At 37.3% G+C, this 17,129-nt stretch overlaps 1 protein-coding gene across 3 annotated transcripts in view; it reads right to left on the bottom strand.

The window, feature by feature from the left end:
* LOC139968862 (solute carrier family 15 member 4-like) overlaps positions 1-17,129 on the bottom strand; it is a 29,157-nt gene that overhangs the window by 10,664 nt on the left and 1,364 nt on the right. For 2 of the 3 annotated variants that reach the window (XM_071973439.1, XM_071973441.1), the window contains exons 2-7: positions 10,771-10,944; positions 6,889-7,150; positions 6,361-6,553; positions 5,330-5,499; positions 2,102-2,361; positions 1,538-1,724 (exon numbers count right to left, since the gene is read on the bottom strand). In XM_071973439.1, coding sequence (XP_071829540.1) covers positions 1,538-1,724; positions 2,102-2,361; positions 5,330-5,499; positions 6,361-6,553; positions 6,889-7,150; positions 10,771-10,887 — 1,189 coding nt within the window. In that variant the 5' untranslated portion in view covers positions 10,888-10,944. Of the gene's footprint in view, positions 1-1,537; positions 1,725-2,101; positions 2,362-5,329; positions 5,500-6,360; positions 6,554-6,888; positions 7,151-10,770; positions 10,945-14,022; positions 14,140-17,129 lie in introns of those variants that run through there. The other variant, XM_071973442.1, reaches the window with a different exon arrangement.

Genomic DNA, 17,129 nt, shown 5'->3' with positions numbered 1-17,129 from the left:
GATTGTAAACACAACTCATACAGTTTTGAAATACAAACCCTGAGCTTAACTGTCACTAGTCAGGTTTCGTTCATATATTAAATGTAAAAAAAAAATAAACATGCAATTTCAAAATTAAAGTGATTTATACTGAGAAGTGAGTATTAAAAAAAACAATAGAATCTGAGAATCATTAGATCACAGAATGTGAGAATCAAGATTAACTTATACTCTGGCCAATCAATATTTTTTGTTTGAGCAAGACTACATATTTAAACAGGAGAAATTGGAAACAAAGATGCAGAAAGATTCTTCAAATAGAGATGCTTGCGTCCTGGGTGCACGTTTTTACATCTAAATGCCTATTTTTGGTATTTAACGGAAAGTTTGAAATAATTTAAGAGATAATTCTATCTTCCATGACTTCTCCATAACCTTTTAAATTTTGACTATTTTCCATGTCTTTTGTAGGCCACCTGGAATGACTTCCAAATTTCAATCACAACTTTTCCATGTTTTTCTCATGACCATGGAAATCATGTGTAAAATAAGTTAATTCTCATGTCGGCAGACTGCCTTGCAAGTTCTAGCTAAAATTGTGTTTCTTTGCTTTTTTTCAAATTATAATCAAAACATGTACTTTCAAGCTGTAATTGTTACACTCCGTGTTAAATCAGTCTCCATTAGTCTGGTGGTGATAGTTAACTCATCCATTAACAGAAAGACAATTAAACTACCTATACATAAAAGTCTGTTACTTTAATTCACCAAATTAAGCTAAAAACCCTTGAAAAGTTTGCAACTGACAAAAAACATATTTTTTTAATTTTTTTATTTTGTTTGCCACAAAAGTACAAAGTGGAGGAAGTCTTCCATAAAGCTTAAAAGCTTACAATCTGGAAGACTCCCTGAAGAAAGAAAAGAAAAGAAAAGAAAAAACAAAATATATATATGTGTAAGAATACATACATAGATATAAGTACAAATTAAATGTTGTAATATTGTAATATTACATTTTCTGGTAAACAAAATGTGTTTTCTCTGTTGAACCAAACAGCTGTAATATTAATTTAGGCACTGCTAATAAAGTTTACAACCCATTCATTGCATATTATGCAGCTTTTACGGGTTGTTAATTGTTTACCATTTCACGTACATAAAACGTGCAGCAATAATGTGAAACAGTACTTTAGCTTCATATCAACAACAATTAAGACACCAAAGAGGATAAAAATTCCACAACGTTTGTCACATACTGATAAAATACACCATTGAAAGTCCCACATGTAATGACATTCCGCCGAAACTGCTGTGGAATCAACATGTTCGCTAAACTTGGCCACTCAGATTAACCTATGAAAGTGTAATTCACATCACACAACCTGTCATATTTGTCAAAATCACACCCAAAAAACAGATATGCAATTAGTTTCAAACTTCAATATTTGCATAATTAAGAGTCCTTTGTGTTTTGGCTTAGGTTTTTATTAACTTTGTATTTCAAATTTTTTCAAGTATATCAGATACCATCGTTTGTCCTGGACATTCCAAGACTCACCTATTCTTCTGAGGAGGGTAAAATTGACTCCCAACTTTTGAAGACCAGGGTATAAAATACGGTCAAAAAACGGAACCAAGATCAGAATCGCGATCACATCAAAGAGATTCAAGATGGCCGCAGGTAAGGTGAAATCGTTGTATTTGAGTCTAAGTCTTTCACCTTGGAGGAAATATGTTGAAGACATCTGCAAAGATACACAGGCCAAATTTAAGAACACTAAAAATTTAGATTACTTTAGTCCAGAATTGACAGTCTTCATAATGTTATACTCAAAGAAAAAAAAAAGGGATAAAAAAAGGAAGAAATTTGAGTGCTAGTAATGTGTCTATAATAAGTCTAGTTTTTTTCAAGATAATTCAGCTGTAAAAATATGCTTAATCTATGGAATTCTCCTTTAAGGCTATATTACTGTGATGTCAGTTCTTCAGCTAGACTGCAGACCTACAAAATGTTAAAGTTAATTCATTCTTGTAGAAATTAGGTAAGACAAGAATCAGACGAATACATCACCCAAAGACATGATTTAAATTAATCGCCACGGTAACATGATTCATCACTCACTTGATTGTAAACAGTCCAATACAGAATAAATGTACCAAAGATCGGTAAGAGTCTCAGAATACTTTTGGTGCTCTCGACTTCGGAATCCAGATATTTGCCCCCATTTGATTCCTTTGCATAATCAAATTGACTCTGAATGTTCGGACTCTCGACTGGATCGGAGTTCCTCCTCTCACGACGACCAAGACAACAACGACAACAGCAACAACGACCGCAGGTACTGGTGGCTGTTATTTTAACAATGTTTGTCAGAGCACTTCCTATAGAAGAAAAAAGAGAGAGGTCAGAAAATTCCAAAGGAATGTCGAGTTATCCTGGGTGTTGAGAACAGCAAACGAGCGACATCTATTTATACATATTTCTACCACTTCTCCCACTAATTGATTAATGTAGGTATTTTCACATTCTCACCATACCAAAACACTATTTTTTTCACTGCAAACGATCTTCAGATTACATCACGACCAGTTTGAAGAACAATTTAGAATAAATTTTCGATTCACAATGACCAACTTTTTAAAATCTTGGTTGCTCAAAACTAAGGTCCAATTCGGTGGAGCGGCAATGATAATGTCACAGATTTCTTAGTCTTAATTCTTGCGTTTTAGTATGTGTATTCTTCCTTTACCTGTGAAGCCCAAACACTTGTGTTACTTTAATACTCCCGTTTCCTAAGGTAGCATACTCCTATAAGAGTCTATATCAATATGCCTGAGTGTCCTCCCTCTAGAAAGTGCAGAAAAGCAACAGGAGAACACCTCTTTTGATCATTGCTGTCAAACAAAATCTTTTTCTTCTTTTGTGGCTTGGATCTGGGAGTACACAAAATGGAAGAAATTTGTGGTGCATAATTTGTGTCAATTGAGGCAATTTGAGACCACTTTAGGCCTCCCAGGAGCAGCGTTTGAAAATTGTTTACCACTGAGTAAAGAGGTTTGTTTACAAGTGACGAAAACTGCAGGGTCATGATACGGAAAATTTGAAGGTGTCATATTAACGGCCAACATGTCAGCTATCCAGGGAGGGGTAGGGTTTAGCCGGTGAGAACTTCTAAGAGGGGTCACTAAGAGACCACAATACTTTGACGATTTAGTGTGTATGTCAATGGGGCAATTATATGGAGTATGCTACCTCAAGTGCCGATGGGAAGGAAAGTAAAAGAGAGTTCCCACAGGATAGCTTCTACTATATCTTTGGTATCTGCTTAAGATGTTTTAAAAATTACTTAGTTAGCTCATGTACATAATTAAGACAGATGACACTCCCACGAAAATAGTGATTTGTATTTTATCCTCTTCTGATGATTCACACTGTGGAGTGTTTAATATCTCAGTGATTAACGCCGGTGCCTTCCAATCATAAGGTCCCCGGTTCGAGTCACTCCAAGATTAATGTACGTCGTCCAGTTACAGAGTTGTTGACAACTGACAATTCATAATCATGGACGTTAAATACGAATCTAAGAGACTGGCTTCCGTCAGCTTGCGGCTTTGATAAGCCAATGATGGCTTCTAAGAGAGTTCTTACTTGCAGGAGGATCTAAAATACATACATACATACACACATACATACATACGGAAGCAGGACAATTCGCCCAACAACCATTTCGCCCAACTGCCATTTCGCCCAACCAGCCTGGTCATTTCGCCCAACCAGCCTGGTCATTTTGCCCAACCAGCCTGGTCATTTCGCCCAACCAGCCTGGTCATTTCGCCCAACCAGTCTGGTCATTTCGCCCAACCTTGATTAAATATGATATTTCAAAAGTAAACGTTAGGGAATTGTTAACGTTACGGGATACGAACCAAGTATTAAGAAACTTCAAGTCGTGGTTAAATTGATTACATAAGTATGTGATTACATATGTGGTTACATTGATAAAGTGGTTACATTGATTAAATATAGTAATTCAATAAAACGGATGGGTTTTATATATTTTTTCAATTTAATAAGGAAACGTTCGGGAATTGTTAGTCAGTAGGATGGATCAGTGTTTTAGGGGTTAGGTTTGATAGGTTTTTATGAAGACCGATTCCCCTGTGTTTGTATAATAATATAACTTCCATTGTATGCGTAAACGCCTAAAGTAGTGTAATCCTCCCATTATACCCGAAATAACTGCTCAGACTCCAATCGATATCGAGCGGACCTCACTTTTTTATTTACCTATTACGAAGTAACCTAACCCAAAATAAATCAAATTGAACTAGTGGAATAGAAAAAGTAATATTATTCTGACTGAATATTAGTAAAAATAAGGTTGGGCGAAATGACCAACACCGTTGGGCGAAATGACCATGCTGGTTGGGCGAAATGACTATGATGGTTGGGCGAAATGACCATGCTGGTTGGGCGAAATGACCAGGCTGGTTGGGCGAAATGACCAGGCTGGTTGGGCGAAATGGCAGTTGGGCGAAATGGTTGTTGGGCGAAGTGACTAGAAAGCCATACATACTTACATACATACATACATACATACATACAATCATTCCATAGGTTAACATGGGGAACCAAAGCTAGAGGAATGACATATAATAGCAACTTTAAATAGAGACTATGAAATATCTGTCAAGTGATTTTCGCCATCATACATATATACTACTGTACATATGGTTGTGTGTAGTTTCCTTGGTGTTTTCTCTCTTAAACTTCAACACAGACTCCCTCATACATATTTATATGTACCGATAGATACTGAGCAACGATTCAAATTGATAATACCATGAAAAAGAAGGAAATAATAACTTTGCATATTGAGGCACTTTCATGAATTACTTTTTACCCATTATAAACCGGGATGATACAGAACACTTTAAATGCATTTACAGTTATCGACCCATCAATATAACAATGCTGTGCTCTTGACATCGAAAAGCTACGACTATTATCATTACATCCCGCATCTAAAACGGGCTACTTTCAATGTGAAAACTCTCAACTTCAGCTGGATTTCCAATCAGTTAAATTTTTTTATGTTTTAATCAAAACCGAAAGGAAAGTTTGAGTAATGAACTTGATGGTACTTGTTATAAATATCCTGACCTGGTGATTTATAACTGCATTTAAAGATTTCATTAGTTGCCCATCAAGGTCTGATTTCCCAGACCTTCGCCCCTCCTCCTCCCAGACCCCTACCCCTGCTCCTCATCCTCCCCTCCCCCTCCTCTCCACAATGATTCCTACATATTGTTGTAATTTACTTTAAAGAATCAGATTGTCTCTAGTTACCTTCTGGAGGGTGGTTAATGTATTCCCTTCTCTTCAGGAGGAAGAGTAAGTTGGCGAGGAGGATGGTGACAGTCGGAATCAGGAAACCGTAGAAGAAATTATAGTTTTGTTGGATGTAAACCACCAGAGAGAAAGAGATACCAGATCCGACATTAATGAACCAGTAAAACCTGAAAACAAATTGAAGAATTTGCACCACAATCCAGTTTGTCAATTTGTCCCAACTTAACTCCTCGCATGACTGCAGGAAACTTGTGTGGCAAGGGATTCCTGCGGGACCCTAATTTGCCATTGACCACAATTTTCCCTTAGTGCTCCCGTTTAGGTATGATGCAACTAACCCTAAACATGCACTTCCGTTTCATGCAATATGCATATTAAACAAAACACAAGACAATTGACAGATACCCGAGGAACTATGTTTCCTGTGATTATTAGAGGTTGTTAAATTGCAGCGATATATATATATATATATATAGGAATAATGGAAAAACTGTTAAGCAACTATGCTGCATTTAGAGAAAGGCTGGATCTCGAGTGAGATACAATAATTAAATTAGGTAAGTGATTGGAAGGAAAACAGCCAATGTTTGGTTTTTGCAGAGCTTTCGAGCGAAACTAGCTCTTCTTCAGTGCATGATCACCGAAAGTGACAAGGAGTAGCAGGAATTGAAACTATTTTAAAGAGAAGATTGTCGGCATATATATATTATTATTATTGTTATTATTATTATTATTTTATAGCCTTTAGTTTACAGATTGCAGGTAGTCTCCCTATAAAGAACATATCACTTTAGCCATATTACGGACCTCTACAAAATGTATAGAATTAAGGTTATGCTCGGTTATGATTGGGTATGTATATATATATATATATATATATATATATGTAAATATATATATGTCAAAAAGTTGGTTAGGGTGTCCACATACAAAGCGGGAGGCCCGGGGTCAAATCCCAGTGGGGGCTGAAAGTTTCTTCACTGTTCTGGATTTTCCTACTCATTACGTTTTCATGTAAATATACTTACCAATTGAAAAAGGACCGAATGGCCCCTTCTCCAAACTCTTCCAACTGTTGTGCCCCAAATGGTCCCACGTTGGCTTTGATTCCTCCGGTTCCAATTGCCACGAGAAACAAGGCGATTGCAAAGTACGCCAATTTCGCAGGTCCCTCGAAGCCTTGTTCATACTCATAAGATATAGCCGGTAAAAGTGCAGTACCTATATGAAAAGCAGAAAGTGATTTAAAGGAGGAATAATAATTGTACTTCTCAGGAGGATCTAAAATACATACTAAATACATACATACACACATAAATAATATTGGAATTCACGATGATAATGGCAATCTGACCCATAGGGTACAATACAGTCAGAAAATTATGCAGATTCAATAGACACTGTCATGGACAGTTTATCAGAATTTAGACACGATTAATTTAAATGATAAATGTTGCAGGTTGCATATAGAGACTGCAGGTAATATACAGAGTCAAAATATTGACGACTGTAAATGCGTGTATATATATGTATACAGTAAACCATGTTAAACATACCCACTAAGTAGAGTAAGGCACTTCCATATATGGTGTTGAATCTTCCCGCTATAGTATCGGCGATGTATCCCCCGAAAAGCGGAAGAAAGAAGGAAGTACCGGTGAAAGCCAGGGATATCGTGAGTGCCGTGGCGCTATCCACCTTCAAGACACTCGTACAGAATAAGACCAGATTTGCACTGATGCTGTAGAAGGTTAATCGCTCACACAGCTCTGTGAACAAGATGCAAAGCACCACCGAAGCCCGTCCTGACTTCCAGAACTAAGGATAATTTATAATGGTTTCAAATTGGTTTTTCCTTTCAAACACTGCTTCAAATGAATTTATTTAAGCTTTGTTTACAGGATAATGTATGTTGCAATCAGTATGATGACCTCAAACTGAATGGGCAAGGTGGGGTGGGGAGGGGGGGTGGGGATATGTAGTGGGAAAGGGGAGGGACAAAGCTGCTATCATCTGCAATTAAGTACCATTTTAGTTAGATATTGTAAAATAATTGACTGTTATGCTTTAAATACTGTAAACAGTGTTGTACTTGCACTGAAAATACTGGAGATTAATAAACATGTACAGGTCAGTGTAATTTAATATATGTGCAAAATTGGGCAATTTTATGTATATTCTCTTTGTGCAATATCAGTCCAGATCATAAGCTTGCATGCAAATATGTTTAACCAGCAACACAAAGTAAACCATACTAATTGTGTATATATTTGTGGTATAATGAGTGACTTTTATTTGACATTTAGCATGTTTTGGACCATTTCTGGACAGATTTCAGGGACCATTCTCCAGTATACTAACTAGGGTTAACCTGGGATTTCCCATTGCTAATTACTCTCCTCCCTCCCTCCTCCTCCTCCCTCCCCTCCATTACTCACTCCCCTCAGTAATGAGATGAAGAAGCATCATAAACAGACCAATAAGTAAGATCTGCTCTTGAACACATACAGTATGGCTTGAAAAGCAAAAAGAAGGATTTTAAGACTAACAATTTATTCTAACTCTCGACTTATTTTTAAATATTATACAATCTCAGATCTACCAAAATATGCCATATTTCAAGGATTAAAGAATTTAACAGCCTTTTGACTCCAGGAATAAACATAAATATTGAATGTTTGATAATGTCAACAACAAAAAATTGCAGGGAGCTTATAACATGAGACTGCAGGTACCCTCTTCTAGCCACTTCACCTACTCTAGAAATGGTCAATCAAAGATTTGCTTTTGAAATTCCAGTAAAATAATGACAAATTTATCAATGAAGCAGTTTTTAGACTTTAACTATAAAACCTTGTGTTCATTTCTATAGTTTGGAATCTCAAACAATTATTAAAGATGAATCAAAATCAGTCAAATTTGAGACATTATTCATAGAATCAAGATTGCAGAAACATATTGTTTATAGTAATTAACTAAAGGGTGTGAAGACTTGCGACGCAAAAAGAAACGTCTAATGCCGGTAATCTGACCTAGTTTCGAATGAGGTGTAACAGAAGTGTTAGACACAACCATCGATCCCAGGACTTTTAAGAAACACACAGTTTGCTACCATCGGTAATTAAACAGGCGTGTACAGTCAGTACATGTATACAGCTGCGGTCAATACCCACAGCACAGTGTATACACGATACAGCGATGGGCATCTCAGGTCCAGCTAAAGATAACAAGGTATCACGCTACATTTACTGTCTGCATTTTGAATACATGAGAAAAACTTCACTTGCAAGCAACGGAAAGTTAACTTTTTAAAAGATGGCGGCACGCTGTTTGGGGCGAGTCTCCAATGCCTTTAAGCTATAAAACTGCCTTTTTATTAAGTAAGGAAATACCATTTTTGTTCTTCAAATATTTTAAGCAGATTATATGTATTTTGTCACTCAATGACATACATTTACATATTTTTACACACTAAATCCTGTGATGGTGCAACATCCACACATATACAGTATGGAAGATCAATTAAAATTGAAGAAAACTTGTCATTTCCTTCAGTCATTTCAAATAAAAAACTTGCAGAAACATAGACTTCACTTTAAGCTGACTTGCAATTTTACGAACATAATCAATTAAATTACTCATAATAAATTCAATAATTACCACATACAGCATATCATAAAGTCTTTACACTGTCAAGTTCACCATGAAACAGTTTGAATAAAACTGCTTCCTGATTCACATAATGAGCTAATCAATCAGACAGACATTAATATCGCCTGATGGAATTTTGAAAAGTCTAGCTGATGTTCAGTTTCACATGGCTCCTAACTTTCACAAGCAAAAACAATTTCACTGAACCATGTATGTTTGTAACTAACACAGTTTCGAAAATCTTGTGTACATATTTTCTACACAGTAGTGACTTCAAAAGCATCTTTGGTACCTACCGTTTGGGTTTTTAAGTCACCTGTCCACGCACTACAACAGCACAAAAGTATTTTGCTGTGTATCATGGTACCCACACTTTTAAACAAATTTGAAATTCCAGACATTTTCAAGACTAAACCTGGTTCTTACGGTTTACTATGATGCCTATATATACACACTAAATAATGAACTACTGTTTAATAGGCTAACTATGTTAAGCTAATGCCTTACAATTGTAACTATAGCACTAATGTTTGGTGAGGGGTACATTCAAAGAGCAATGGCATCTCCCAAACATAACATACTGTAGCCATAATTTTTCACTACAGTTTGATTTATGCCTTTAATCTCAAGAAGAAGCTTTCAAGATAGGATTTTTTTCCCTTACTTTTCCAGACTAAAGTTCTAGACTTCGATATTCAAGTTCACTCAAATTGTATGTATGTGTGCGTGTATGCGTTTGTTTTGTATTCTGACTGAGGACTTGAACAAAAGAATTTCAGGTCCTCGGTTGTGATTTCTAAAGAATCACCACATCCTCGGAAGAATTCTATTGTATGGGGTATTGTTAAGGTTAGGGTACGTGGATTTGAACAATGAAAAATACAATGGGGTCCTTGGTCTAAATGAAATACAAACATGTATGCGTGTGTGTGTATGTGTGTATGTATGTACGTGTCTATGTGTGTATTTATGTACGTATACATGCATGATGAAGATAGTTTTATAAATTTCATGCATAACGAAAAACCCTAGATTACCTTCTTAAAGAAAATAATAAACAGACTTACAGTAGTTACCTTAATAAAAGGATATTGCAGAGGAAAACTAATTTTAGAGTACGTAACGAAAGAAGAATACATGTAGGCCTACATTATCTATATTATCTATGCCTATAATACCTCTGGAAAGCAGTGCTTCTGCACTGAGCAGGACTACCCTCATTAAAGATGACAATAATAAAAACAAATTAAAAACATGCATCCTGATGAAATATGCAAACAATTCCTACATTGCATTAAATTAAAAGATACTGGATAATTGACATTGTCACAGTTTGTACCATATTAACTCCCAAGCAAACATGTATGATGTGACATTTGCACATTGACAGAAATACTTAAAATGATTTGGATATATTGTTTTGATCTTGGAGGGTTCCAAATTTGCTTTTAGGGGATGTAAAGTATTAATAAATTACCCAGGGCCAAATGACTGCAAGGTATTTCATAAAATTTTTAATGCAGGGTGCTGCTATTCCCTGGTAGAATGCATCCTAATTTTAAAGAAAATTGGTTATGACTACTCTCACAACATCAGCCATTATTGCTTTTCAAAAACTGAGAAATGAGTCCCTAAACTATGTGAAGTATATAGGACAGGGATTGGGGCAGGGGCAACAGATTGGACCAGGGATGAACTTGTTACTGACTGAGCAGTGATCCAACCAGTGGCACTGATGGGGTTTCAAGGTGGATATACACACAGTTCCAGGCCATGTTTGTACTTACACTAACATCTTCCACAGCAGTAACCACACCACTACTGGTACTGGCATGATGACGGCGATCCACATTTTTGCGGCCGACGAGTGGCGTGTGCTCGGACCTGTCACTCTCTGAATCCATGTTCCACAGTCTGCCAAGTAATATTATCCGCAAATTTTAGGTCTTTTCAATGAATCTCTAAAAAAAATTGTAAGAAAGAGTTAGATTTTTCAAACAAGTCAAATGAATGGCTTAGTGATTATAAATTAAAAGTGCAGTGGTAAACTTATTACTCTGTAACCGGATTGAGACAACACCACTATACCATGTCTTCCTGTGAAACAGGAAGTTTCGTTTGCATTGTTAGGAATAATTCGACCAACCTACTGTTGTTGTTACAAGTATCAAACCACATTGAAAAAGTGATTCACAAACTCACCTTATCAAAGATATTGAAAACTTCAGTGAAACAATACCCTCAAAGACGACACAGTGTTTTGTCAGGCATGCCTGACATCAACTGCAACATATTTCAAGGAAAAAGGTATTTTCATGTATCCTAACCTTACTGGAAACATTACAAACCGGATAATGGATAAACTGCAAAATTTCCCCGAGGTCCACGAGATTCATTTATTGCTCACCTAGCTGTTTTAGATAATATTTTTAATGTTATCTTTGTCCTTTCTTCTTTTACTATTGTTACTTATTCTGTATCAAAAAAATCAAACCCAGCACATGTATGTAAGCAAGCTTTCGTTTCATTTATATGTTTTTCCTCAGTGTACAAATATTTAAATAATGACAGAGTAAATACTAATTAACAATAGTCGTTGTACAATGAGAAGGGAAGTGATCTACAAATCCTCAGTATAGGCTTAATTAACTAGCAGAGCCACTCCCCGAGGAAAAGAAAAATGGAAACAAAGAAACAAAATGTTTTATATTTAGCTACCTGTACATGTATACATGTGTCCAAATCAGTTCCTCACAAATCGGAATATCCATAGGGAATAATTTATCCAGTATTGCCTTGCAAAATGGTCACTGCTTTAGATTTAAAGGGTGTGAAGACTCGCGCACAAAGAAACGTCTCATGCCGGTAATCTGACCTAGTTTCGACTGAGGTGTAACAGAAGTGTTAGACACCACCATCGATCCCAGAAAATACACACACAGCTTGCTACCGTCGGTAATTAGACAATACATACAGCTACGATCAATACCCACAACACAGTGTTCATTGCATCGATGGACATCTCATGTCTAGATAAAAGATAACAAGTTTTCACGTTTCATTACTGTCTGGTTTTTGTAGCGACAAGAAGAATACTTCCCTTGCAAGCAACGGAAAGTTAACTTTTGGGGCGAGTCTTCAATGCCTTTAAAGTGCAGTGATCTTTACACAAAATTGCTCCCTGAACCAACGTACACCTATCCATACTTCGGATATCCACAAACACTGTCACAAAGTCTGTCATAAAAGATACACAGGTGGAACCTAGGCCATCAAGGCCCTGATGATGGGGATGGTCAGAGGGTGCTACAGTCCTGGGGCCCAGGGTTAATGAGGGGTCAATTGGAAATGTGGGAATAAATCTCTTCTCATTGTCATCATATATATATCTTTACTTTTAGGAAAATAAAATCAAGAGTTACTAAAGGGGCCCATAATTGTCCCAGGGCCCGACCTGGCTCTCGGGGACCCTAAGTACCAAACAACATCACTCTCGTTGAGTTATGACAACAAACAAGATTGCAATGTACTGCAGTAGGCAGTTGACAAACAGACAGAAAAAAAAGGAAGGAAGAAAGAAAGTTGATAAAACAAATTTCTCTCCATCTTGAGTTGCATGCAGGGATCCCAAGATTCAGTGGCAGAGCTAGGGGCATTGGTCAGGGGGGGGCAAGAATGGTCTGTAGGGGCGCTTTTGACACTATCTAAGCGGAGCGCCACCACAGGCGGGCGCGGAGCGTACAGAAATTTTTTGAGTAAAGATACTCCCTAGATCGCCGGAAATTACCCTTTCCGGGGCCTTGCTAATTTGCAAATCTATAAACGAAGAATAAATAGATGTCATTGCCATTTTGTCAGAAAAAATGTGACTAATGTCAATAGGTATTTGAGAGCACAATAAAAATGTCAATAATCGCGAATAGGTAAAAGTGGTAAAAAGCTGAAAAGGGCGCCAGCTGTCCATTTGAGTCCGTCGGGGGGGGGGGGGGCATCCGCCCCATCTGACTGTATATGGATGCTCCGCCACTGCCAAGATTGAATAATTCACACAGATACTGTCTAATCCCACTCATGGCAACAAGAGCTTCCTTTCTCCACAGTGAACATGTTCTATAGGACGTTGGATCTGCACATGGATAAGCCTGTACAGTAAAAGAAGCTATAACAACATATAACTCACAAATCAATTAAAGTTCTGTACAGCAATGGTATAGTTGGCTTATTAAAGTTAATTATATATACATCACATGCTGCCCTATATCTGAACTGAAAAACAAGGAAGTATAGCTACTGTACATACGTATCAGTTTTGAATCCAAAAGTTGTTTCAATTCAAACAATGAATATTAAAATCACTTTCAAGGTATATAAGGGTAGGCTGTTGTTATGTAAATTCTGTTGTGTATCAAATGATCGACAGGAAGTGAAGGGTTTACTGCATTATATATCATGTATTCTACACAATGCTTCACATACAGATTACAGTAGTTGTAGTACATATATATTTTTAAAAAAATTCAGGTGTTAACAAAAAAACAAAAACAAAAAAATCTCAGTTTGTAATGAAATCTTATGTCTAGCAATTACATCTAATGATATACTATATTGAGTATAAAAATATCAGCTCAAAAACTAGATACTATATAATATATCTCTTTCACAGGAATTTCCTTTGATTTTGATCATTGCCATGAATATTGTAGTGTGTAGATCACTGACACTGTGCATATGATTGTAATATAATGATTATGAGTACATCTAGTGCACATCAGTGTACAGGAATTACATGCTTTCTTAGGTGCTCACGACTTCAGATTAATTTTTTTTTTACGAAAACCATGAAATTTGGTAAAGTTTTTAATCCTGCAGCTTTCAAGCTTAAGCCTGACTTTAGGCACAACGTTGAATCTGAAAAAAAAGCAAAAAAAAAAAAAAAAGCATTACTATCAGTCCAGGTTGAACATCTACCCCTTTTTTCATTTTTGAGAAATGAGTAACGACCCTTCAAATGTATGAGGTTAAATTGTCTGGCACATTACCCAGTATTGTCCCAGGTCTCCACTTCTCTTTGGCCCCCTCTTGGATGTCGCACTCGTACTGACTGATAGAGATCATAGGAACTCATTCTTGGGTTAAAGGCATAGAAGACTCGCCCCAAAACCTTGTGTGGCCATCTGAAAAAGTTAACTTTCTGTTGCTTGCAAGTGACGTTTTGTTCGTGTCGCTACAAAATGCAGACAGTAATGAAACGTGATACCTTGTTATCTTTAGCTGGACCTGAGATTTTCATCGCTGTATTGTTTATACACTGTGCTGTGGGTATTGACCGCAGCTGTATGTACTGACTGTACACGCTAGAGTGTCTAATTACCGACGGTAGCAAGCTGTGTGTGTATTTTCTGGGATCGACGGTGGTGTCTAACACTTCTGTTACACCTCATCCAAAACTAGGTCAGATTACCGGCTTTAGACGTGTCTTTTTGAGCGAGTCTTTACACCCTTTAACGCCATCATGATAAAACTTAGATGTAGTCTGACATTGTTCAACTGACTGTTTTTAGTGGACAGTTTTACAAGAGAAAGTTGAGTTCGGGGAGCTCTCTTTAAGAAGAGCTCTGCTGGTGTCTTGCCAATCGTTGTATGTGGAATGTCCCTATACTTAAACAGAATATGAGAAACCTATAAATGCTGTAAGCTTCAAAACTTTTCTCTCGGATTTCTTCAACATTCTCTTGAATGTCTGGACATGTGTTTTCTGCCAGGACGTAGCTAGTAGAAGGGTGATAGGGAGGAGTCAAAGTGTGTTCAATGGAGTTATTTCTAAGAATATGTTTAAACTCTTCGGCTATAAACTGTGGACCGTTATGGGTTACCACTTGCATATGGCGTCCAAATTGGGCAAAAACGGTTCATAAACGAGAAATAGTAGCTGAAGTTGTAGTACTTGTCATAGGGAAAACTTCAAGCCATTTTAAATGACTGTCAACCAGTAACAAATATTGCTGTCCATTTCTTTTCTGAGTAACCTAGGTGAACTCTTTGCCATGGTTCAGTAGCCAGGGCCACAGAATATTAAAGAGGGTTTTGTATATGTATGTATTTTAGATCCTCCTGCAAGCAGGAACTCGCGAAGAAGCCTCATTGGCTTATCAAAGCCGCAAGCTGACCGAAGTCAGTCTCTTAGATTCATATTTAACGTCCATGATGAATTGTGAATTGTCAACAACTCTGTAACTGGACGACATACATTAATCTGGGAGTGACTCGAACTTGGGACCTAGTATGATTGAAAGGCACCGGCATTAACCACTGAGCTAACACTCCTCTTGGTTTTCTTGGGAGTGTTTTGCTCACTTGAACAAACAGAACCAGATCTTCTATAGCCCCATCCATCCCTGGCCACCAGACAAATGATCTCCCTAAAGGATTTCATACGGGACATCCCAGGATGACAGTCATCTAATTCACTTAATATATGTTTTAGAAATGCCTGAGGAATAATAACCCCTTTACTCCACATTACTCAACCATCTTCTATTAAATGACCATGTCCAATGTGCAGGGATGTGCTCAGGAATATTTGAGTGCCGGGCAGATTGTGCGGTAGTGTGATCCACACCCTAAGAGAGGGATCCCATGAGTGGGGTACCCCCTCCCCACTGGACAAATTTTGCACATGAAGTATGCTTAGGTAGTGCTATTTTTCCTATTCTGTGACATGTTTTCTCCCAGATTTTGGTTATGGTAAAATTTGTTAAATTATCATCAACAAAGTGCCGGGCGGAAATGTTTAAAATACTGTTTCTGCTGGGCAGCATTCAGAACTGCTGGGCCCAGCCGCCCAGTGTAAGCACATCCCTGAATGTGAGTACAATGCTTTGGCCATCCTGACAAAGTTCATTCAAAATACTTTGAACAAGACCACATCTCTTTAGTGGCCTGCTCGATCTGATTGCAGTAACAAGAAGCTGACCAACTCCAGTATTAAATGCATAGCTCAAAATCCGTATCGACTTTTTCATTCGAGCTGCGCTGTATCAATTGGCAATGTACTTAACTAGATCTGCATTTGCGCTTGGGCAGAAGTGCGATAGACTGTATCATACTGATAACCTGCCAAAATTAAAGTGTACGAGAAGCATAGGCGATAGGGCGCTCAGAACCATCACAAATCTATGACTGATAACCCGCACCTAATCCATATTGACTTGCATACGCTTTTGAGGGATCGCAATGAGCTATAACTTTGTAATCTGTAAGTACTCGCTTTGCATACATAAACGCTTCCTGACAATCATCGGTCCAATTCCATTCGGATTTATGCTCAAGCAAAAGCATACAATGGATGGATTTTTTAAGCTAAATTTTAGACTAACTTACCATAGTATTCTATTAGGGTTGTACAGCGCTATTGAATACTTCGTAGATTTTAGCGCTATATAAGTTCATTTATTATAATTATTATTTATTATTTATCATTCCCCAAAAAAGACTTTAGCTCGAAGGTATTACTGGGTATTGGCGCATGCCTAATTGCCTCTATTTTGCCTTGCAAGGGTTTAATGCCTTTGCCACTGAAACTCTGCCCGAAATATTTTACTCCTGATATGTAGCAATGACACTTGCCGGCATTTAAGCACACATTAAACCTATCAAGTCGCTCACAAAGAAGCTTCAGAACATTAAAATGATACTGTTTTTCGCTTCTAGAATATTGTCTACATAGCAAAATACATTGGGAATATACTATTCAGTATTTTATCCACAGTGGACTGGAACAGCTCCGGGGATGTTTTCACACCAAAGCAAAGATGTTTGGGGACTAATAAATCCTAATGGGTATATAAAATTAGCAACTGTGCCGATTCTAATTGGTCTAGAAACAATTGATTGGATGCACATGTATGCCAAATCAATAACAGAATACACTCCTTGCAGGTTGAGAACCTTCCTGCACCAAATTAGCAAAGAAAGTCTTGTACATTTGGAAGATTATATCCATCTTGCTCAAACAGATTATTTACCTATTTGTAGTTCCCACAGACAGATCCATTTGCTTTAGGTACATATTTACGGTAGGACACGCCCATTCACTAAACCTAATACTCTTGTTCCACTTTGCCAACAATGTAATACGGAACTTCCC

This window comes from Apostichopus japonicus, chromosome 6 (assembly GCF_037975245.1).
Source record: "Apostichopus japonicus isolate 1M-3 chromosome 6, ASM3797524v1, whole genome shotgun sequence".
NCBI lineage: Eukaryota > Metazoa > Echinodermata > Holothuroidea > Aspidochirotida > Stichopodidae > Apostichopus > Apostichopus japonicus.
This window is presented reverse-complemented; position numbering and strand designations above follow the sequence as displayed.